The following is a 25,136-nucleotide window of genomic DNA, read 5'->3' as shown; positions in this document are numbered from 1 at the left end:
CCTAGAGTCAGTGTTCTCCAGGGAAACAGAACTGAGAGGGTAGACAATGTATGTACATGTATGTGTATATTTAGGTACATATATTTGTGTATACACAGTGAGTATAAATAAATATTATGAGAGTTATGATGGAAATTGGCTCATGTGATCTTGGGGATTAGGAAGTCCAACCTTCGTAGGGAAGTCTAAATTTGGGAACTTTGTTGAAGGTGATGATGAATTCCATAGAAGAAGCTGCCTGGCTGAAGTAGAGATGAAATACCTGTTTCTGACTGCTTAAATCATTAGTTCCCCGTTCAAGACCTTCAACTCATTGCATGACACTTATATCATTGCTGAAGCAATCTCATTTGGTGATTGGTGGTCTAATCAGCCTTTGTTGTGATGATCTCACAAAGTCCTCAAGGTCACAATCATTGCTTTCTTGAAACAACTGGAAACTGTGACCTCAGTAAGTTGACACCTGAACTTTCCATCATAGTCCATCCTTTTTCATTTTGGCAAGCATAACATCTCCATAGACCATACTTTAGCTCTAAATGGGAACAATAACAGTCATAGTTTTCTTGACAAAATTAAATTGTCCTTCATGCAACTGGAAATGTAGTAAGACTTCCTCAGAAATGGACGCAAATATTTGGGTAATACTTGCTCTTAAACTTGGTGTCCTGTAAATTAAATATTCCCATAAAGGAGGGGATTCCTCTGCAGGGTGTCTTATCCTGGTGTCTAAATTAGTCAGCCAGAAAATTCTGTAGTCCAGCAGCAGGAAATAATTATTCTAATGCCTCACTGAGATCTTTGAGCTTCCCCAGGGGTGACCTTCCCTGACTTGCCCCACGTCCTGTTTGCTTCCTACCAGGGAGCTCTGGATGCTCAGCTCCTGGTTAGCCTGAACAAAGGACCCGGTCATCCCTGTGTCCCTCTCCTGCTAACTGGGCCCCTCCTTTGTTTATGGAGCTGAATGACAATTTGGCTTCTGGGTCTTCCATTCTTTATTGGGATGAGTCCCACAGTATCCCAGGCAAAGGGCCTGATGCCCTCCCTGCTGGGCTCAGCTTCACTTACTCTGCACTGTTACCAGGGTACCTCCAGCCAATTTCTCCTGCTGATCAGGGATGCACAGTGTCTGACCACCATCCCTGCCCCATATATATGCCCCTCCTTCCACTTGGAAAGTCCCAGTCAGTCGTGTCTCTCTGTCTTTGGACAGCACCCCAATTTGAACCTCCTTTTCCCAAACACTTGATATCCTTCTACTAGGGACACCCTTCTGTTCCTCCAGACTCCATACTGTCTCAGGAAAAAACATCTAATTCATGATCAAGGGAGGAATGGGGTTTACCTCTTTTTCCTGAAACATGTGATGCCTTCTCTCACCCACAGTGGATTTCTTTGGGCATTCAGGGCTGACTCCACTTGTGGGATCTTTGCATCCATCAAACATTCCAGCTGCTTTTCTTCCACCTGCCCTTGAAAAGTACCTCTCCCAATTTACCAACCACTTCTCTACCCTAGCCTCAAAGGCCAACACCAAGGAGTGCCTGGGTGCAGGGCTAATTCTCTTGGGAGACCAAACAGGGACACTTAACCATCCTGTCATGGCATCAATGGCAGGCAGCTATAAGGCTTTGAGATGCCCAGGAAGGCCTAACATAAGTTCCAGCACATTTCCTTATAATCCAATTAGGCTAGGTCTGATGAGACACCCTGGAGCTTCCAAGTCCCTTCCATGACCGCCTGTCCCATCCAAACCAGTGATCACTCCCACATCCTCTAGACCACCCATTGGAAAATTCTTAAATCTATCTTCCAGCACTCATGCTCAGTGGATTGAGAGAACATTGTGTGATGGTCTTTGTATAATGAGACATCTAAGGTTTTCACCTTTAATCCCTTAGAATAGAAATTAAGACTATGATATCATGAAAAGACTCCATATAGTAACCAAATAAAATTAACTAAGTTGGGAATACTTGAAACATGGGAAATTTCAGAAGTACCTGGAAATCTAGAGTGAAGTTTTATAGCTAGAAAAGAAAACATACAGTTCTGAGCTTCCTGTCATTCTTGGCCAATAGTGAAACAGCTGAGTACACTCCTTATCCAATTGAAAGAAGAATGCAAATCCCTTGGGAGAGAAAAATCTTTCCTTGTATTGAATTAAAAGGGGAAGATGCCTAAAAATTCCTGTGGAGGTGAGGTATAAATACATCTAAACTTGTAGAACCCATAAATATGACCCACAGTTTACACTTCCCAAGATATAAGAATTCCATATCTTTGTGAGCCTGTGTAATTCCCCAGAGCATTCCATATTCATCTCATGCCCCCCTCCCAGTTCCTTCTCTAGGACTGGTGCTTTCTGACTAGGACCAGGTGAATGTGGGTGGTTGTCTCTCTCATCATCAGGAGTATTGAGACCTTCAGCTAACCCTTGGCCCTGCCCCTACTGGATGATTACCATCCCCAGTTAGTAGGGGCAGATCATTTGGACCACCTATAGTATAACATAGTGAAGCCCTTCACAAATTCCTTTCTTATTGTATATGTCTGGACTGTACAGAAAGCCATAACAACCTTTAGGATCATCTCTGCCAAAATTGCATAAGGCACATTTGGGTTGAGGGCTGTTCCTGGGGCAGTGGAGAGGAGGCCTCTAGCCATATGTGAGTGGAATAGGCTGCAGACCCATGGACCTGCTGTGCACCCTCATCCTTGGTTCCCATCCCTGTTCCCTGACTTTCCAGCTGGGAGATTTCAGGCAGGTCATTTAACCAAATTAGCCAAAATTTTCCCACCTGTGAAATGAGGATAAGGGCTCCCTCAGTGTGCCATACTCTTTGGCAGGAAATAAGACCCTAGAGGCATTCAGTCCAGAGCCCACCCATGGTAAGAAAAGGACACAGAGAAGATGAAGGATTCCCAGGTGTGAAAGACAGGATGTAGAGGGGCTGCAAGAGGGTGTGAGGGTCATGTTGGGGGTGAAGAAATAGTTTGGAACAAGAAAGAGAGGACAATGGCACAGCATTGTAATGTGCATTAAGGCACCAATATGCCCCCTTCAGAAGGTAGTAACATACATTTAAGAGCAATTTAAAAGGAAATTAAAGAAATGTATATAAAAAGTTAGATATGTTATAAAATGCAGCAGACAGAAAAGGTGCTGCCCCCACAGGAGAGGGGAAGGAAGGCTCCATTTGTTGGTATGGCCCTGTCTGAACCTGAGAAGTAGGAACAGAATCTGGTGCCTGGGCATGCTCTTCCTGGGCAGGTGATGCTGGAGCCAGGGCTGGCATTGCTCCCAGGTCTCTATCTGGCCCTGGTGCTGTCATGGCCTCCAGCTCTGGTCCAGGCTCCAACCCCTCAAATGGAGTTGATGCTGGCACTGTATCAGTTGGCTCTAGAACCAGTAACGCAGGTGGATCCAGCTCCAGAGCCTCCACAAGAGCTGTAGCTGCAGAGGATTCTAGATCTTCAAGTGTTGAACACTCTGGCACAGGTGCTAGAGGTAGAGATGCAGTTGTCAATGTGGCTGGCAATGGAGCTGACGCTGGACTGGAAGCAGCAGGATGTTCACCAGGTGACTTCCCTTCCAGATGTCTTTCCAAATTCAGAAAACATCCTACTGCCCTTGAGAAGAACAAGCTCAAAAGCACACCCCAGGAAGCATTTGCAGACAAAGGACCATGGATGAGAGGTCTGTGGTTCCTCTTTTCTCCTTGCTTAACAGGAGACTCCTCCCTATATGCTCCCCTGTGCAGTTCTTCATGGACTATCAAGCACCCTCTCCCCAGTGCTCCTCACTCTTTTGTTCTGCCACAGTTGGCTCCAGATCATGATGCTTGTCCCAGGAGTGCTGATGCCATCAGGCTGACCTTCTTGTGGTCACCAGTACCTCATGTTGCTGCAAACATGGGAAATGTAGCTTAGCAGGTGGCCACACCTGGGGATTGGAGGTTGGAAGGGAGTGCAGTGGAATTCCAGATTTATAAGGGAGTGGAACTTTGGGCTATTCTGGAAAATTCCTGGGAAGAAGCTTGGGGGAGCTCTCAGGTTTGGCCTGAGGCTTGGGAGTGTCACCTCTAGCCTGCTCTGGCCTTTATGGACAGTGTGCTGCACATGTACCCTGATCAGGGAGTTGTACTCCATGATATGACTATGCAGCTCCACACTGGTGTCCTGGGTGAATGTCCTAGTTTGCTAATGCTGCAGAACGCAAAACACCAGAGATGGATAGGCTTTTATAAAATGGGGGTTTATTTCACTACACAGTTACAGTCTTGAGGCCACAAAGCGTCCAAGGTAACACCTCAGCAATCGGGTACCTTCACTGGAGGATGGCCAATGGCGTCCAGAAAACCTCTGTTAGCTAGGAAGGCAGCTGGCATCTGCTCCAAAGCTCCAGCCTCAAAACGGCTTTCTCCCAGGACGTTCCTCACTAGCAAGCTTGCTCCTCTTCAAAACATCACTCCCAGCTGCACTGTTCCTCTCTTTGAGTCAGCTCATTTATATAGCTCCACCGATCAGGGCCCACCCTGAATGGGCGGGGCCACACCTCCATGGGAACATCTCATCAGAATCATCTCCCACAGCTGGGTGGGGCACATTCCAAGCTAATCCAACCAGCACCAAACACGTTTTCCCCACACAAGACCACAAAGATAATGGCATTTGGGGGACACAATACACTCAAACCGGCACAGTGAAGCTCTAAAAAGACAGTGCCTGGCACCAGGCAGGTATGAATCAGGATCCTTCCTGGCCATTGCCACAGGGATAACACCACAAGAACTTCTGCTTCCAGATGAGGCACAGGAGCCCCTCTACAGATACCTCTCACAGGAGGAAAGGAGATGACAAGTCCATGTCTCTGTATCAAGCTGTGGGCAAATGGGCCCCACCCCACATCTCCCCCTCCTGCCCTGTCAGTGATGAGCTTGGAGGGAAATGACTAGTCCACCAGTCTTCCATCCCCAGCCACCTGCTCCTGCTCAGGGTCTGTCCCTGCTCATGACCTCCCCTCCACACACTGTGGGAGTGGGAGGTACTGAGACTGTCCAGGCAGGACCACAGTCAGTGGCCTTGTTTGTAGTCCCCTGCCCTGTGTCCTCTGGTTTCCTTTTGGTTCCTCCTGGTAAATGGCCAGGGTCACTGAGGGTAAGGATTGAGCCAACACTTGGATTACTGTAAAAGGCTCTTGCTCCAGAGTTTCCTGAGACCAAAGGCTCTTCAAATAGGAAGACAGGAAGAAAATATCTTGTTCTCTTGAATATCACTGACTTTGTGAGCTGTTTGGAGGATGTCTCTAGACTGAGCATGCCTGGTTACAGGGGTTCCAAAATATGTTGGATAAAGGTCTCATTCCCATGTTTTTGAGGCCAAGTTCTTGAGATCTATGAATGCAACAGGAGAATATGCTAATCTCTCGAGTGTCTCTGGCTAAAAGAGCTGGGCATGGGGCTGTCTGTGGAATGTCAGTGCCTGGTTACCAGGGTTCTGAGTTCTGTTGGGCTCTGTGATCAAAGAAGTGAGGTCACTTCCAGGGATAAACTTCCCTGTGACTCTTCCCTGAATATGACTCCCCAGTGACCCTCTGGGCTGTGGAATCCTCACACTCCTTGTCCCAGTTTTGCCTAATTGTGTGCAGTTTCACCAAAAAAAATACCTCTTTGCTTTCCTGTCAAGACTGGGGACACCATGAAGTAATTTGACGTGATGGAACTGAGCTCACACCTGGCTATTTTTATCCCAATTCTGTCACCCTGGACAAGTAGTTTACTATCTCAGCATCCCCCAAATCCTTCTCCTGAACAAGAGGCTTTTGTTGGTTTCAGGCTATTATGTACCCAGAAAAGGCTGCGTTCCTTTAATACTTTCCTTTGGGTGCAGACTTATTGTGTAGGTGGGACTTTGGTTAGGTAATTTCAGTTGAGTTGTGACCCACCCCATCATGGTGGATCTTATTCATTTTACTGGAGTCCTTTATGAGAGGGTAAAGGAGAGGGAAAGCCAAGAGAGCTTAGGGTGAAAATGTCCCAGAGGAGCTGAGAGATCTGCTAAAGCCAGAAACAGAAAGAAATAAAACCCAATGTAGAAACATGCAGATGCCAGACATGTCATTTCCCATGTGACAGATGTGTCCCAGATGCTGGCCACATTTCTTCAAAGAAGGTATCATCCAGATGATGCCTTACTTTGAACATTTTCATAGCCTTAGTATTGTAACTTGTAAGCTAATAAAATCCCAGTGTGTATGGGTAAGCTAATAAAACCCCAGTCCGTGTGTTTCTGGCATCTTGCATTTTGGTAGCTTCAGCAAACTGAAACAGTCTCATACTAGTCTGTGTTTCCTAGGGAAATACAGGTGAATGGGAGATAATACATATATAACTCTTGGGCTGGTGTCCTATGTAGCTAATGCACAAACTTTAAGAAAGAAGAATTCCTAGATGGTGTTTGAAGCAACATGGCACAACTAAAATAGGGATGAATTGTGCCAGTGTGATTTTGGGAAACTTGGCTTTATTTCTCAGTCCACACAGTAAGCAGATTGAAATTCAATGAAAGTCAGGCATCTTTACCCTGTTGTGTAAATCCCATCAGTGTCTTCCCATTGTCTTTAGAATCAGCTCCAAGTGCCACCTCTAAACCCATGTGTTGGGCAACCTACAAATGCCTTCTAAGGATCCTTACATCCTGGGAAAACACCCTTTGGTGTGGCTGGACTGTTTGACCAATTTCTAAATAATAGGACATGGCAAAAAGGATATATGTTCCAGCCAAGATTTAGTTAAAGTCTGAGACTTCTGTCTTGCTCTTTCCTTCTTGTATTCTCTCCCTCTCTCTCTCCCTCTCTCTCTCTCTCCCTCTCTCTCTCTCTCCCTCTCTCTCTCTCTCCCTTTCCCTGTCTCTCTCTCTCACATCCTACACTAGGGAAGCAGCTGTGATATTCTGGGCTGTCCTACAGAGGCCCACATGTTAGATGCTGAGGGAGGCTTGGTCAGCAGACAGGAGGGACCTCCCTGAATCCTGGCAGGGTCCTCCCAGTGCAGCCTCATTGAGAACAAAGTCCCAGGCTGTGCCTCACACCTCTGGCTCAGCCTCAATGTGGTCCATAACCTCATGCTAAACAAGCTGAATGTGGTTATGGGGCTCTAGCTATGACCAGGCAGTTTGAGGTGTAACTCACAAGCACTTTGAGGCAGGGATAGTGTAGGCACAGACAGAAATCCTCCAAGTAGCATTCCTGCCAGATGCCCAGGATGGAGGAGATGCCATTGAGGATGGGTAAGTAAGAAGCTGAGTTGTAGGCCTTGTGTTTCCTCCCATTCTGGTCACTGATGGCACTCTGCAGGAGCTGAGCTCCTGTGCTTGCCCCTGCCCATCCAGACACTGTCCCAACTCCTGTGCTCTGCCTCAGGGAGCTCCAGGTGCTATAGCTTGACAAAGAGAAGGTAGTCATGATTTTCCATTTCAGAGCTGGGCATTGTGAGCTGCATGTAGGGCAAATTCTCTCAGGGGCTCTCCATAGGTCCCCAGACTCACCTCTGCATCCTTGGGGCCCAAACCCCTTCAAGTTTCCATCTGATTACATTTTATCTTGAGAGGAAAGCTCCTAGACAGGGTTCTGCCCATTCCCTCCCAGTCACACCAACAGATCTGTGAAGACAGGGGCCCTTTTTATGATCCAAATCCCACTTATTTTTAAAGTTGATTCTGGAGGTTGTCCATTCTGTGACAATATGGTAGGACATGTCCATATCTAGAGGGGGATGTGAGAGGGTCATATTGTAGGTACTGTGAGCCCTCCCTGCTCATGATGTCTAGTGTCACTCTCTGACTCCTCAACTAGAGTGGAGGCCCACAAGGCAGTGTTTTTTATCTGATGTGTTCATAATTATATATTCTGTACATGCATATATAGTAGATGCTCATTATATATTTATAGATTGAACCAAAAAGATCCTGCCCCACTATCTGAGTGTGCCTGGGCCCTCTGCTAGCCTGCTTCCTTGTGGTCCTTTCCTTGGCCCTGGTGGTTTAGTTACACACAGGGACTGGTCACCACTCAGCCAAAGATACTTGGGATCTCAGTTAATTCTCTCTTTCCCATGGGATGCCTTCATTTACCCTGAGACTCCTAACACTTGTTTCCATGGTGTTCTTTCTTTGACCTGAATAAAGATGTGACACTGTATTTGTTCCTCCTTCCCATTCCTCTGTAATCTCATTGAGATTGAGGATGTCTGCTCAGTGAAAGCAGCTGCAGGGCAGAGACTCTTCCACATTGGAAACACCTGCAAGGGTTTGTAAACTGTCCATGCTGGAACACCACTCTTCAATGACTCTGAGGTCATTGCTCAGAGAGGGATCCAGGCATCTGTCTATGAAGCAGATCCCTGGGTCATTCTGCCAGACAGGATGGATGAGGACCACAGACTCAGGGTTATGATGATGGACTTTTAAATGAGCTCCACCTTAGCTCAGGTTCCTCCTTGGTCCTTTCCTGCCTGATTGCACTCAGGGAAGCAGGGGCTTTATATAATGTACCCCACAGTCTGATTACACAGTAGAATCTCTAGGACACTTTTTTTATTTAGTATTAATTCCAATTTATTTTATGAAACTTCTATTACTTAGACACCAAAACCTGAAAAAGAAAAACACAAACAAAATGAAAACTACAACCAATCTTAAATGAAATACAGCAGATAGAGTTCAAGAATACATGAAAAGACTTTTTTAATTCACACATTTTTTAAATTTTTTGTTGTTTTTAATTTTTTAAATGCAGTTTTATTGTGATGCATTCACATACCATGCCATCCATCTGAGGTATACAATCACTGGCTCACAGTATCAACACCAGGTTGTGCATATATCCACATGATCAATTTTAAAACATTTTAATTACTCCAGAAAAGAAATGAAAATGAAAAGGAAATCCAAAATCCTCCTATACTATTTATCATCCCACCCTATCCCCCCTTTTATTTATTCATATATTGGTTTGGTACATTTATTACCCTTGATGAAAGAGTAATAAATATTGATTGTTGTTATCTATAGTCCATACATTGTAATAGGTAGTATTTTCCCCTATTCTCCTCTATTATTAACTCCATGTAATAGGGTCATACATTTGTTCTACATCATGAAAGAACATTTTTGCATTTGTATGTATAGTCAGAGACATTGTCCACCACAAGATTCACTGTGTTATACATTCCCACGTTTTAAACTCCAAATTTCCTTTTGGTGACATATGTGACTCTAAACTTTCCACCACTTTCACAGGACATTCAGTACTGTTAATCCTTCTCCAGGAGACACTGTAATAACACACAACTATCAGCACTCTGATGGAGTAGTTTGGAGAGGTTCTTAGCACTCTGCTTTCAATAGGTCCAGGGGCTTTGGGTGGGCACACAGGGCTGAGGAGCTCTGCTTTAAGAGGGGACAGATCCGCAACTGTCCTCTGAGTTCTGAGAAGCTGACAGAATCACCTGGGTTCTCTAGGGTCTGGGAAGCTGCTCACTCATGTGGAGGATTTGGACATGACCTGGAAGCTCCTTCTCATAACTTATAAGAGTGTAACCAGGTGTAAGTGTAATGTGGGACTAAAGAGAAGTGGATTTCACCAAGGATGGAGCTGCCTGCCTTACCACAGACAGGAGAGGATCCCTGTGAGCTGAGAGAAACTCACCAATTTTAAAGAAAATGTTTGAATTCCAACATGAAATATAATTTATGAAATTTTACTCAGCCAAACTTTTAGAATTCAAGGCAGTCTGAAAGGAATAGGTGAGAGAATTGGGGAAATATTTGAGGATATGTTGATAATAGTTTAACAAAGAAGAAGTCAGAGATGTTAGAAATCCTGGGTGTCCATGATGCAAGGTAGTTTCTGCTGTGCCAAGGATGGGGGTTAGAAGAGTATTTATTTGGGGGAGGGGATAAATGGAATATTTTATTGTTTCATTAATTTTTAAATCATATTTTTATTGTAGATTATAACATGTATGTATAGAAGTGATAACTTTCCAAGTCCAATTTAACAAGTGGTTAGAGAACAAATATCAAAGAATGTTATGGGAGATAATGGAATGTCATTTCAGAATCTTTAGTGTCAAAAGAAATGTAATATTTTGGAAAGAAGAGAAAGGTGTCATGACATTTTAGCAGAGAGAGATGATGTATGTGGGAGAACTTATGGAATGGTTAATGAAACAGAAGTATTTGAGGGTGGAGAGAAGATGGGGATCTGAAGACCAAGGGGTCTTTGACAGTTTCAGGCAGTGACTGTCCCTGTGCTGTAGTGGAGACCAGTGTCCAATGGATAGGAGCTGGTCCCAGATCTCAGGAAAAGGCCCCCACCCACAGTGAGGTCTCAGTTGGAGTAGGGGCAAGATAAGGGGGCCCCTCCCAAGGCAGAGAGTGAACTCCTCTGTTCTGGAGCCTGCAGTAGTCAAGTTCTCCCTTCTTATTCCTTCATCATTGTCTCTTCCTTCCATTCTGTGGCAGGACTCTTGGGTCCATCAATGTGGATTACTTGGGGGGTTATTTTTTTATTTATGTTACTTATTTTGAAATAATTTTAAAATCAAGAACTGTTGCAAAAATAATAGAAAAGCAATTCAAAGAACTCCAATATATCTCATACTCATATCCCAATTTACCAACTTTTAAGATTTAGACACATTTGTAATATAATTCTATCAATCTATCTACATATCTAATTATCTACCTATTTTCTAAAATTTGATAGTAAGTTGCATACATCATGATCCCTGAACAGGTAATACCTTCATGTATATTTCTTACAAAAAAAAAAAAAAGGATATTCACTTTTGTTACTATATTAGAGTTATTCAGTTCAAGAAATTTATCTTTGCTATAAAGCATACATTCTATATTCCAACTTTTCAATTGCCCCAACAATGATCTTCTGGGACTTTTCTGCTCTGTTATTAGGTCTAGCCCAGGGATGTTGTATTGCACTTAATTGTCATTGTCTCTCTTGTCTTTTACTTTTAAAGAATGTGGGAACATATATACAACTTAAAATTTCCAAAGTCAATCCCACACAAGCATAAAATTCAGTGGGATTAATCACATTCACAGTGTTGTGTTATGCTCACCACCATCCATTACTAAAATGTTTCCATCTCTCCAGAGAAACCCTCCATGCATTATACATTAAGTTCCCATCCTCCACCACCTATGCCCATGGCAACCAGTACTGTATGACTCTAGGAATTTTCATATTCTAATCATTTCATATAACTGGAATCAGACCATATTTTCCTGTTTATGTCTGGCTTATTTAATTCAACATATTTGAAGCTTAATCCATGTAGTGGCATGTATCAGAACTTTATTCCTTTTTATATCTGATATATATCATGGGCTATATCTATCTATCTACCTTATACCACTTTGTTTTTTCAGTTATCTGTTGATGCAAATGGGTTGCTTCCACTACTGGCATATTGTGAAAATGCTGATATGAGCAGTTATATACACATATCTGTTTGCGACTTTGCTTTCAACTATTTTTTATACCCTCCTAGAGTGGGATTGCTGTGTCAAATGGTAGTTATATGTTTAACTTATTGAGGAATTGTGAAACTGTTCCACAGCATTTAGAGCATTTTACATTCCCACCAACAATGTACCAACATTCCAATTGCCTAAAGTCCTCACCGACTCATATTAATTCCCATTTTTAAAATAACCTTCCTGGTGGCTGGGAATTGGTATCTCACTGTAAATTTCATGTGCATTTCCCTAATGCCTAATGATCTTGAGAATTTCTGCATGTGCTTATTGGCCATTTCTCAACAGATATTGAGAAATATCTGTTGAAGCCCTTTGCACATATTTTAAATGGTTTATTTGAGTTTTCATTGATGAGTTGCAGAAGTTCTTTAGGTTTTTTGGATATTGAAACCATATAAGTTGCAAGCCACTCCATGGGCCTGTGAGTTGGATCTGCAGTGGTTTCCTACCCCTCCCCCTCCTCCTTGGCCAAGACCCAGGTCAGGCCAAGTCAGGCCCTGCCCACATGGGTGCCAGAGACTGCAGCCTCAGGTGGCGGCTGATGTGCCGCTGATGGGTGAGGGGTAGGGGGCTTGGGGGGTGATGCAGTCCCCTACCTTCACAGGTGCCCAGGTTGCCTGCACCTCTGCAGGGTGCTCCCTGTATCTGGAGCCCACTCCACCCCAAGCAGCTTCCCCTCAGCGACTGCAGCACCTCCCACAGGATCCACCTCCCCCGCAGGTTCCTGCTGCCTCTGCCCACTGTCACCTACCCAGACCAGATCTACCCAAGTTACTTCAGGGTGGTGAGCCTCAAAGAGCACTGTATGGAGGTGCTGTCCCAGCGCAAGGTCTGCTTGAGTGATGCCAAGCTCCAAGCTTCCAGCGGGACCTCAGCTCTGCTCTCAGGCTTTGCCATGGCAGTGATGGTGGAGGTGCAGCTGGATGCTGACCATGACTACCCTCTGGGGCTGCTCATGGCCTTCAGCACCTGCACCATGGTGTTGGGGGCCATGCACCTGTTTGCCCTCAGGATCAGCACCTGCATCCTGAACAACATTGAGGCCATGAGCAATGTGCAGAACCTCAAATCTGTCAAAGAGTTACCCCACAAGTGCATGCATCTCCATAAGAAGCTGGCCTGGGCGTTGCCCACCATCATCAGCACACTGCTCTTCCTAGCTGCTGTTGGGTCAAGTTTCTGCCTCTCAAGAAGCAGACTGGCCAGCCACAGCCCACCAGCTACCCCCCACTTGAGTGCAGCTCCAAAGGCAGCAGCAGTGGCACCACCCCAGGCCAGGCAACTGCCATTGCCTCCATGACCAACTTGGTCCCCTTTAGCCTGGTCTTCATTGGCTTCATGGTTCCCTTCTACTGCTGGCTGGTCAGTCACAAGAGGGACCAGCAGTTCCAGGAGCTCAGTGAGCTGGCCGAGTTTGCCCACTTGCAGGACCAGCTGGACCACAGAGGGGACAACCCTGATGCCTGGCAGTCATGATGCCTAAGCATCCTTTGGCCTCAAGGCTCTTCTCCATGACCTTGTCCTGCCCCAGCCTCAAGGACAGCATGTGCAGTGGGTGGGCTTTCCTCAGGGGGAAGAGAGGAGAGGGAATTACACTGTAGAGCAATTACATTGACAATGCAGAATGGTGTCATCACTGTGGAAGACAGTTTGGCAGTTCCACAAAAAGATAGAGTGTAACTACCATATGACCTGGAAATCCCACCCCTATGTGTTTAACCAAATGAATTGAAAGCAGGTACTCAATAGATGTTTGCACACTGATGTTCATTGCAGCATTATTCAGATTGCCAAAAGATGGAAGAAACCCAAATGTTTATAAATCGATAAATGGAGACATAAAATGTGATATATGCATATCATGGAATATTATTCAGTAGCAAAAAGGAATATAGACCTCATAGAACTGCATAGAACTGAAAACATGGATGAAGCTTGATGACATGTTCAGTGAAATGAGCCAGACACAAAAGGACAAAATATTATATGATCTCAATGACTTAAAACTATTACAGTAATCAAACTCATGGGGTCAAAATCAAGAACAAAGGTTACCAGGGGACAGGGTGGGGATAGGGAATGGAAAGTTAAGGCTTATAATGTACTTGGTTCCTATTTGGAATGATGGAAAAGATTTGGTAATGGATAGTAGTGATGGTCACACAATATAGATAATGTATTGACAGCTTTGAAATACATAATGTATTGACATTATGAATAAAATGGGAAATCTTTGAGTTATATATGGTAATAGAATAAAAAATTTAAAAATCCATGGTACTAAACAGCTAAAAGTGAAACCTATTTCAAACCATGGGCTTTAATTAATTATAACAATTACAAAAATGTACTATCATCAGTTGTTATATATATCCTACACCAATGTCAGATTGTTGTTGGTGAGGTGGTATATGATAATCCAGTGTTTTGTGCATGATTGGTCTGTCAACCCACAAATTCAATAATAAACAAAAAAATTAAATATACTATGTAAGGGAAAAATGAAAAAAAAAGAATGAATGTGTAGTTTCTCCACCAAATATCTGAAATTAAATGGGTAAGTGGGCACCATAGTAGGGGGAAATGTATTTGAAGTTAAAGTAATTATAACTTGTGATTGGGCTTTCAAGGGTGGATGTGATTTTTGACAAAGTGAACTTATGGGTGTCTGGGTGAGCCAATGGTAGAAGGGCTATGTCATGGAAATGGCTTGGAAGTACTTCATTTGGAAAGGTGAATGAAGGCTTTAGTTTCCTCAATAAAAAAGGAAAGTTAAGTGTGAAGGACCAAATGAGTTTCATGATACAAGGGAATCAGGAGCACCTAAGAAAGAAATGATATGAGGAGAACATGTGGAATCTTTCCCTAAATGGGTTGATGAGTTGCTGAAGTGCATAGTAATTGAGAGGGCAGAGGAGAGACATGCACACATGACTACTACCCTGCAGAGACACTCAGAATCCTTGTGTAACAGATTTGTTAAGACAGACACAGAGTCAGATATAGAGAGATTGAGAGAAATAGAGACACGCAAATTGGAGCTCACCAGAAGATGACATGCCTCTCTCTGGACCTCTAACATACAGCAGGGGCCATATCCACTCTGATTAAGAAGACAAGCAAAATCCCTCAGGACCACTGTATTTTGCACCAGTTACTGTGGAGAAAATGGAAAGGGAGGCAGGGGAAGGTTTGGGCTGTGCTCAGTTGGTAAATCCTTTGTGCTGATGTGCAGAGGAAATCTACAGGTAGGGGCCATTATCGGCACTCTGTGCCTTTTTCAGTCATGGGTGGGGCTTGCTGAAGTCATTGCCTTAAAGACAAGAAATTGGGATAGAGAGGAGATGTGGTCCTCCCAGTTGTAGACAAGTGTCCTCTGTGGGTCTCTCCATAACGGCATCATAAGGCTTGTGCATTGGTCTCTGGTTGGCATTAAGAACAGTCCTATTTAAGTCCTGCAAACTCATCAGAATGTGGAGACATTGTCCCAGTTTTTTCTTAGATCCTTGTACCTGAGGCACTTGGTAATTGTAGTAGTCAGAAGACTCTGGAGAAACAGGAGATATACCTGTGTGTGTGTGTGTGTGTGTGTGTCTGTGTGTGTGTGTGTGTGTGTGTCTGTGTCTGTGTCTGTGTCTGTGTGTGCATTTGAAAATATTAAGAGACTCATTATAAATTGGATGCCCCACAACCAGAGCCCATGCTACTGCAGAGGGGTCCAGATAGATTGAAGCCATGGCCTTTCTTTTTGCTATTGTTGCCAGGGGAACCACTATCCTTGACAAACATTATTGGTGTGGAGAAAACTTTCTGGAGGTGACAGAGCAGACTCTGGCTAAGATACTGTCTGAAAATAACAAACTAATGTACTCATATGTCAATTATTTATTTCATTACATCTATCATGTCAGAATTATATATCTTTGAGTCACTGATGATGATTTTGAATGTTCTTGAGCATTTAGTTTTTCCAATGAGCTAAGGAAGAGATTCCAGACTACATAGGGTTCAGGAGGATAGACGGCACTTGCATGTGCCATCAATAGTGAGTTCTCATGTGTTTGGCTGCACAGCTGAAGCATCACTCTGAGAATAGGGGCCTAGACAAAGTGATGGAGACTCAAGCACAAGGGGATGATCTGAAAGGAATCATGGTCAGAAACATAATCTTTCACCTTTGAAAGACCAGCAGAAATATTGCCCATGCCATGTGTAAGAACAATCTCAAGCTTACAATCATCATCGTTGTTGTACCAATTGTGTTCATCTGTATCATTGTGTCAACTCTCTGTGGTGGCTTTACATGGCCAAGCTGTGTGTTCCAGTTTGCTAATGGTGCTGGAATGCAAAATGCCAGAAATGGATTGGCTTTTATAAAAGGGGGTTTATTTGGTTACACAGTTAGTCTTTAAGGCCATAAAGCATCCAAGGTAATGCATTGACAATTGGGTACCTTCACTGGAAGACAGCCAATGGCATCTGGAAAACCTCTGTTAGCATGGAAGGCATATGACTGGTGTCTGCTGGCTCCCAGGCTGCATTTTAAAATGGTGTCCTCCAAAATGTCTGCATCAGCTTCCAACAGCCATCTTCAAAATGTCTGTTTTAGCTATAGCAGTGGGCTCCCTATGTCTGAGCTTATTTAAGACTCTAGTAAACTAATCTAGGCTCAAGATGAATGGGCATGGCCACACCTCCATGGAAATTATCTAATCAGAGCTATCACCTACACAGTTGGGTGGGGCACAACTCCATGGAAACACTGAAACAATAGATTCCGACCTAATCCACACTAATACATCTGCCCCCACAAGATTGCATTAAAGAATATGGCTTTTGTTGGGGGCTATAATATATACAAACTAGCACACTCTGGTGAAGAAATAAGAAAGAAAAAGTAGCTAAGCAAAGATATGAGAGAATAAGGAGTTAAAAGCAATCCATGTGACTCAGACCTTTCACTAATGACAGGTGGTATTAGTCAGTGTCTTCAATCCTCTTCTCACTTAAAAAAAATATCTTGTTCTATGGCTCCAGATTTTATCTTTGTCCTATCAACCAATTTTCTCAGTGCACTTCAGATTGAACCATTCATTGCAGCAGTTGCCTTTAAAAGCTGTTTCTTTGTTTCTTTGGTTTTACTAGTGTCTACACAGAGAAATCTTTTTGGTTTTAAATGCACAAAGTCACCAAGGTAGAAACAGCTGGTTTTATGAGGGGTATACTAAAACTAAGGAGGTACTTTGGATGTGAACAAAAAAGCATTCAAGGGACAGTATTACTTATATCACATCCTAATGTCTTTTGTTATTGAAGAGTTTTAGGTGCTTCGAAACAATATAAGTGGAGAATAGTTGTTATTTTGAGAATTGTAATCAAATTGTTGGTGCTGCATTTTTTATAGGAGCCCAGAAAGGTTAAGTTTTACTAAGGCTTATATAAACATTTTAATGCAGTCAGATGGGGCGCTTTCTGCTAACCCATTAGTAGCATGCACAATTATGTCTGTTCTGTTATTCACTTTCAGGAATAAATTTAAGTGTGCTGATCATTTTTGATACAATGAATTGCTTCACATCCTGTTTCTATATTACAGTTGATTTGAGAAGTTGATGGTTTATATATTGATAAAGGTTGTTTATATTCCTTTTTCTTCTGTATGTATTAGGGCAATTGTATTGTTAAAATAGGTAGTTGAGGGGATGGGGTGGCAAATTGCACTGGCTCACCAAAGAAAAGGAAGAGAACCACATTGGATGTGCTAGCATTTTAGTTGTGTGACTAGAGGTATTGTGGAAATTTTTTCCCATTCTGGGAAAAGCCCAAACTGAATAGGTTCAGTAGTCTATCCTAGGTTTGTGTTTGAGTGCTGTTCAATAATATTTCAAACATGATAGGGGGCCAATAAATTCTTTAATATGCTTAGTTTTGAAGAAATGTTTTGTGAAACTTGAAAGACAGTAGATAGTACAATGTATAGAAACAATATAAAAAAGTTTAGGATTCATTTAACTGCAGTGTAAGGAAACTGGACTAAAATCATACTGCTTAGGCTACTCTGCCACTTGTTATTTATTAGGTATTTTTGGTGTGTATCTGAAAGGAAGAACTCTACAGCCCAATATTTAATTGCATTTATTTATCAATAAATGCTTTTAAATAGAAAATATATTATATTTGACTATTTTCCAAACAAAAGAACAAATTAATATATAGAACCTAGCCACCTCCTTGGCCTAGTCAGGTTCCTTGAAGACATACGCATCACATAATCTCACTCCTGGTTCCTGTTCTCCCATCTAAACCTCTTGATTCCTGCTACCTGGTTCATTTATTTTAAATATATCCCAGGCCCACTCTTTTCCTGTTGATTATGTACAGCACATTTTTCCAGTCTTCTCTAACAACACAAATGCATTTTAATTGCATCAGCATTTCAAAATTATTGGGAAATTACTTTTGTTCTACTAAAATATTTTGCAATTCTGAATAATAATTTCCAAACATCCTTAATCCAAAGAAAAAGACTTAAAGCTTAGTTCCTTTTCTTATACACACCTTAATAAAATTAATTTGTCTGTTTTGGGGATGAATTACTTAACTGTTCCTTGGTCTTTTTATGTGTATGAATGCTTTTTAAAGCACATGTCTTGCTTTAAAAATGAGCAAACTGGAGAACCTAAGATGGTGGCTAGGTGAGAAAGGACAAAAAAAATTTCCATGAAAAGTACTGGAAAAAAAAACTGAAAGAGACCCAGAGTACCAGTCTCAGTGATGCACCAGTTGGATGAGGCCTCCTAGCACCACAGGGGCCATATACTTGGTGTAATCAGGAGTCTGTGTTCTGAAACAAGTGAGTAAGCTGGCTGGAAGACCTGCTGCTGTGCTGCAGTGTGGGGAAGCTGGAAGTTGGCAGTTGGAGACAAACAGGTTCTTTAAAAAAAGGGAAAATCCCAGGAGCGGCTGTAGTTGCTGATGGTGGAAACCATGCAGCAAAACATGACAGGAGTGAGCTGAGGTGGCCTCTTGGTGTCAGCCATGAAAGATAGCTCATGGAAGACACCCTCAGGACCAGGGAGGGCAGGGGAGAGCCAGAAGGATGGAGAAGCCCCGCAGCTTGTAGCTGGATCCCCAGAGGCTGGATAAACTCCTGCCCAGAGCCATGTCCACAGCCCAGATCCCCACCAGTTGTTCTGGAGCTGGGAAGAAGGAACTGTGCAAAGAGAGGGGGTTTTGGAGATGCCCTGTTCAACCATTTTTGCATCAGGCTGGGAGCAACCCAGCATGGCAGGGTGGCCTGGGGCTTCCCTTGAGGGATGGTGCACAGTTGTGATGTAGCACAGCTGTCCTTCAGCAGAGGTCCTGGAAGATCACAGCTGAGAAAGAGGGCCCACTTGGAAAACCCAGGGATACTGCACCAAGTCCAGTGGTTTGTGGGTCACCAAGAGAGAGGGTCTGGGATGGATCTGAAATGAAGGCTTAGATTCTTGTGACGGCCTTGAACCTCCAGGAACACCCTGGGCGGATTGAATATTAAAACTGCCCTGCCTCCCTGGCCACCCGGACACATGCCCCACATTCAGGGCAGATGGCTCTAGCAACACACCCAAACTGAGTTTACCAACTGAACCCCACAAGAATCATTTCCCCACACACCATGGGGACAAGGTTGGGGAGAGCTGACTTGAGGGGTATAGGTGACTCACAGATGCCACCTGTTGGTTAGCTAGAGACAGTGTACACCACCAATCTGTTGTTTCTGAAAAATTAGATTGGCATTTTTTTAACAACTCAAAAGAACCCTGTCAAGCAAAGCAAATGCCAACAGGGAAAAAACAGCAGAAAATCTCAATGCATATGATAAAACCAGATGATATGGAGAACCCAAGTCCAAACACCCATATCAAAATATCAGATGACACCCAGTTCTTGGGTCAATTAATCAAGGATCTACAATCAAGGAATGAAAATGCAGCACAGGATTTAAAGGACATCAAGAAGACCATGGCCCAGGATATAAGCGACATAAAGAAGACCCCAGAATGGCATAAAGAAGACATTGCAAGAGCAAATAAAAAAATAGAAGATCTTATGGAAATAAAAGAAACTGTTGGCCAAATTAAAAAGATTCTGGATATTCACAATACAAGATTAGAGGAAGTTGAACAAAGACTCAAAGTCTTAGAAGTCAACAGAACAGAAAATGAAAAACCAAAAGAAAGAATGGAGAAAAAAATTGAAAAAATTGAAATGGATCTCAGGGATACGATAGATAAAATAAAACATCCAAACTTAAGACTTGTTGGTGTCCCAGAAGGGGAAGAGAAGGGTAAAGGTCTAGAAAGAGTATTCAAAGAAATTGTTGGGGAAAACTTCCCCAACCTGCACAATATAAATACACAAAGCATAAATGCCCAGTGAACTTCAAATACAATAAATCCAAATAAACCCACTCTGAGACATATTCTGATCAGACTGTCAAATACTGAAGAGAAGCAGCAAGTTCTGAAAGCAGCAAGAGAAAAGCACTTCATCATATACAAAGGAAACAACATAAGACTAAGTTGTGACTACTCAGTGGTCACCATGGATGTGAGAAGGCAGTGGCATGACATATTTAAAATCCTGAGAGAGAAAAATTTCCAATCAAGAAAACTCTATCCAGCAAAACTCTTCTTCAAATTTGAGGGAGAGCTTAAATTTTTCACAGACAAACAAATGCTGAGAGTTTGCCAATAAAAGACCTGCCCTACTCCTGATACTAAAGACAGCCCTACTGACAGAGAAACAAAGAAAGTAGAAAGTGATATAGAACATTTTAAAAGGCATATATAGAACCTTATATCCCAAATCACAGGACACTCATTTTTCTCTAGGGATCATGGATCTTTCTCCAGAAGGGACCATAGGCTGGGACATAAAACAAGCCTCAATAAATTTAAGAAGAAAAAAGAAAATTGAATATATTCAAAACACATACTCCAACCACAATGGAATATAAATAGAAGTCAATAATCTTTTGAATTGTAACTCCACTGTTTACTTCCTACATGATATAAAATACACAAACTCTAAGAACAAATCAGTGGTTTTGAAATCAATGTAAAATATGTAATTTTTGACAAGAATTATATAAAGGTGGGGGAATGGAGGATTATAGGAACATAGTCTATGTGTCCTATAGAAGTTAAGCTGGTATCAAAGAGAAATGAGGGAAGGGGCAATGGGAAGTTAAGAAATGAGTGTAAGGTTGCTGTTTGAGGTGAAGGGAAATTTCTAGCAATGGAGGGTGGGAAGGTGATAGCATTACAACATTCTAAATGTGATTAATCCCACTAATGGAATGCTAGGGAGGGGGTGGAATGGGAAGATTTAGGCTGTATATATGTTTCCACAGTTGAGGAAAAAAAAATTCTAAATAGACAACAATTGAATCCCAAGGATGACCCTGGATAGTATCAGACAATGGAGGACAGGAAGCTCAAAGGGACATTGTTGAGACATAAGGAAAAGGAAATATAGAATATAAGCTTTGTATCATTGTTGAATCCCTTGTACTTCTTAGCTGTGCTTAATGGGATTGCATAAAAGAATGTTCTTGTTCATGGGAATTGTATATGAGAATTATAGTGTTTGCTCAAGGAGGTGTGCAGCTAGCTCTCATATGTTCAGAAGACAGAGCAATAGATGATGGATGATAGATAGGGAGGGAGGGACGGAGGGAGGGAGTGAAAGAAATAGTGGGACAACATGTTAAAGTTTGTGGATTGGGGGTATCAGGGGTATTGGGGGGTCAGGGAATGCTGGAGTTCTGTGTATGGGGTTTGTATGGCTTTTGCAACTGTTCCTATAACTTTGAATTTATTCCAAAACAAAATGTTAAAATATGAGCAAACTGAAGAAATTAATAAAACTGAAGAGTAAAAAAGAAGGGGGGGGGCTGAAATTACTACAGGAAGTTGGTCGTGCAAACATGAGATTTGGCAATCCCGAATTCTGTAGGGCAGTTCACAGGTTGGGAACTCTATGTTGCCTTTGAATTGCCAGAAGCCGCAAGTTCAGAACTCCATGAAGGTGCTGCTGAATTTCCCAGGAGAGGCTTGCTGGCTGAAGTTGGGATAGAAATTCTTCTTTCTAATGCTGAAATCATCAGTTCTTCCTTTAAGTTTGTCACCTGATTGGATGAGATTTCTATCATTGCTGAAGGCAATCTCCTTTGTTAATTTTAGATGCAAACAGCCTTAAATGCATTAACTAATGATTGAAATCCACAAATACCCTCACAGAAACAATCAGGCCAATGCTTGCTTGGCCAAACAACTAAACACCATAAACAAGCTAAATTAACAAATTAAACTAGCAATCACAGCATTTTTTTTAACTTTGTTTATCAAAAATTACAAAAATAAGCAATTCAAACAAAACAAAACAAAGGTATAAGGAAAAAAAATAACATAAATTAACTGTGTTGCTTCCATGTCCATACCCTATGCCAAGAATATTAACATACCATAATAAAACAAAGGAATAAGGAAAACAACCTAAAATAACTACAATGCTTCTAACATGTTCATACCATACCCAAGAAAATTTACAAACCATAGTCATTCCTGAGAATTCCCATAATATTAAGATTACCCCCAATAGCTTATCTGTTCTTATTAGATTATCATTCCCCCTTCACTAGTTGCTGTCTATCTCTAGGTCCCCTACATTCTACAATATAAAACATTTATTTTACATTTTTCAGAGTACACATTAATGGTAACATACAATAGCTCTCTTTTGGTGTCTGGCTTATTTCACTCAGCATTATGTCTTCAAGTTTCTTCCATGTAATCACAACTTTGTTTCAACTTTATTTGATTCCTAAAACACATCTTGAATTGTACTTCATATTCAAGGAATCTCATTCTGCAAACTGAATATAATACCCAGCAGGATGGGAAAGGAGAATGTGGATCCCTTCATTTTCTTTCCTAGATTACCTGAGCCACACTGCAACATTTCTACCACAAATGTGTAGTTTGTATCCTGAATTTTTAAATTAGGTGTCTACAATCCCAGGCAAACTCTTTGTCCTGATCTTAACCCAGAATTGATTGAAAGGTAATGGCCACTTTCAATTACCAAGACACAGGGTTCTGGAACATGAGGAAGTGAGGTGGTAGAGTCAGAGACAGCTGGTTGATAGGGAGTGTGAAATATCTATCAAACACCTTTATTATTGCTCCCTTGTTGAGCAGCCTTCATCTTTCTCTTAATATCCAGACAAACATTCACCAGGCTAACTCCAACTAATCCCTGTGCTATCATTTAACTCCTCCTTTATGTGAAAGGCCATTTCAGATACTAAGTTTTCTCATTGGTTCTTCCCAGTCTTCTGGCTTCTCTTTAATGAATACATATATTGGTCAAATTTGGCTCTCCTACTTGTCTAGTGTTTTCCAGTCTGTAAGTGAATTCAGCTTTGGAGCAACATCCTTTCCATGACTCTACAAGGCTGTCATTGAGTCTGCTTCAGCAAAGGACATTCACAGTGATTCTGACTTAGTTACCCAGCACTGAGACCCAGGAATTTCTGTTTGGAAAAGCTCCTCATGTGTTCCTTATCTGCAGCCTGGCTTGAGATCTGCTGCCTTAGAGCTGACAAGATGAGCTGTACACTGATCTGCTCCCATGAGCAGGGCCCCCCTAGGACATGCCTCACCATATTGTCCTACGGGAGGCAGGAATTTTGTAACCCTGAGTGAAACCCATGATGCAGATGAGAGATCTCAGGAGAGTGTTGTAAACACAATGACCAGGATCCCTTCCTGGAGAATCTGATGGAATGACCCAGGATGGGCCCCAGGCATCAGTATATGTGAACATCTCATCTTGTTCTCTTGCCCAGTGAGGCATTGTCTTTAGGGGTCAATGGCCAGGGTGCTTTTCTGAGGATTTTAAAAAAATTCCTGATAAAGCAATCATAGCTCCAGAGAATCTCCAGGGACTTGAGAAGGCTATGAAGTCATGATTATGAAACCCCCTTTAGAGAGTTGATAGTTATTCAGAGCAGTAAGTGAATTTAAAATGAGTAATGATTTTCCTACATTTTAAACATTATAAAAGTGAATAATCATGTACGTTATTGTTAAAACTCTGGGAAAAGCCCCTAGATTAGGGAATTTGGTAAATACTTCAGGGTAAAAGAACTCTGATTAGCAAATATAACAGACATTTCATGTTCAAAATTTTCCACTTGAAAATGTAATTTGTGATGTTTCTTCTCTGAACATTTGAAATTCAATGAGTAACTGGGTAATATTTTAGGGGTAAAAATAGCAGAAGCCAATGAAACTATAAGGGGCTACTGGGTTTTCATGATTGGAGGAGTTATGCCAAGAAGAAAAATGGAAAGTCTGTTTCATGGAAGTGACTTTGATTGTGAAAGGGGGAGGGAGAGTGAAATAGAGGGACAGAGTGAGAGAGAGCAGAGCTCATGCAGACATCATGGACTGTCTCCCTCTATTTCTGTCATATGGAGGGACCATGTCTACTATGAAGAGGATCAGAAAAATGTCTCTCAGAGCCACTGCATTTGTGCCCATTACTGTGGAGCATAATGAAGAGGGAGGCAAGGGAAAGGATCCTGCATCAACTTGATGGGAAGTCCTTTGTGCTGAGGAGAGGATCTAGATCCAGGGGACAATCTCAGTCTTCTCTACCTTACTCTGCACACACTGTGGTGGGCTGGGCTTCCTAAATTCACTCCCTCAAAGGCCAGGGCAAGTTATACAGCAGGGGCAGTCTCAGCAGATGTGCTTCTCCATTCATAGTCCATGACCTCCAGAGAGACAGGGTATGGCTTCCCACTGTTGCTTCTGGCTTTACAGCACAATGGTCCTAAGATGTGCAAAGTTATCAGCTTATGGAATCCTGCCTCAAATCCTTCATTATGCCCTGTGCTTGAGCTTATTTGTAACACATTTGACAATCTGGGAATCTATTTCCTCTCCTCCAGATGCACCTAATGCTCCAGGAATTCCTGCTTTTGTAGGAAATTCCAGGTCTCCTGGTCAGTCAATGTATTATTCAGAATTCTCCAGGGAAACAGAACTGATAGGATAGACAGGGTATGCATATGGAAGTGTATAGATGTGGATATATGTGTGTATTTACATGTGTGTGTATGTGACTATTATGAGAATTATGATAGGAATTGGCTTATGTCACCTTAGTGATTAGCCAGCCCAAATTTTGTAGGGAAGTCTAAAAGTTGGGAGCTTTCATGAAGGTGATGATAAATTCCACAAAAAGCTGCCTGGCTCAAGTAGAGATGAAATTTCTTTTTCTGACAGCTTAAAACATCAGTTCTCCCTTCAATGCTGTAAAATGATTTTATGAACTTCTCTCATTGCTGAAGGTAATTTCCTTTGGTGATTGTAGGTCTAATCAGTTTTGATGCAACCAAATGACTGATAATATAAATCCATAAAATGCCCTCAAAGTCACAATCATTGCTTGTTTGAACAAACAACTGGACCTGTAATCTCAAGTTGACACCTACGCTTACCATCATAGTCCAC

General features: G+C 42.2%; 1 protein-coding gene and 1 pseudogene across 1 annotated transcript in view; both read left to right on the top strand.

The window, feature by feature from the left end:
* LOC119524752 (calcium release-activated calcium channel protein 1-like) overlaps positions 1-13,048 on the top strand; it is a 31,031-nt gene extending 17,983 nt beyond the window's left edge. The window contains 6 exon segments of the mRNA XM_037823417.1: positions 3,275-3,412; positions 3,503-3,583; positions 11,965-12,031; positions 12,306-12,725; positions 12,728-13,016; positions 13,018-13,048. Of these exon segments, the coding sequence (XP_037679345.1) occupies positions 3,275-3,412; positions 3,503-3,583; positions 11,965-12,031; positions 12,306-12,725; positions 12,728-13,016; positions 13,018-13,048 (1,026 nt within the window).
* Positions 13,049-15,300: 2,252 nt separating this feature from the next.
* LOC119524751 lies at positions 15,301-23,318 on the top strand (annotated as a pseudogene).
* The last annotated feature ends 1,818 nt before the right edge of the window (positions 23,319-25,136 follow it).

The sequence above is a fragment of the Choloepus didactylus genome (genome assembly GCF_015220235.1).
Source record: "Choloepus didactylus isolate mChoDid1 chromosome 11 unlocalized genomic scaffold, mChoDid1.pri SUPER_11_unloc7, whole genome shotgun sequence".
Classification (NCBI taxonomy): domain Eukaryota; kingdom Metazoa; phylum Chordata; class Mammalia; order Pilosa; family Megalonychidae; genus Choloepus; species Choloepus didactylus.
Note: the sequence above shows the minus strand (reverse complement) of the source record. Positions and strands in the feature narration are given on the sequence as shown.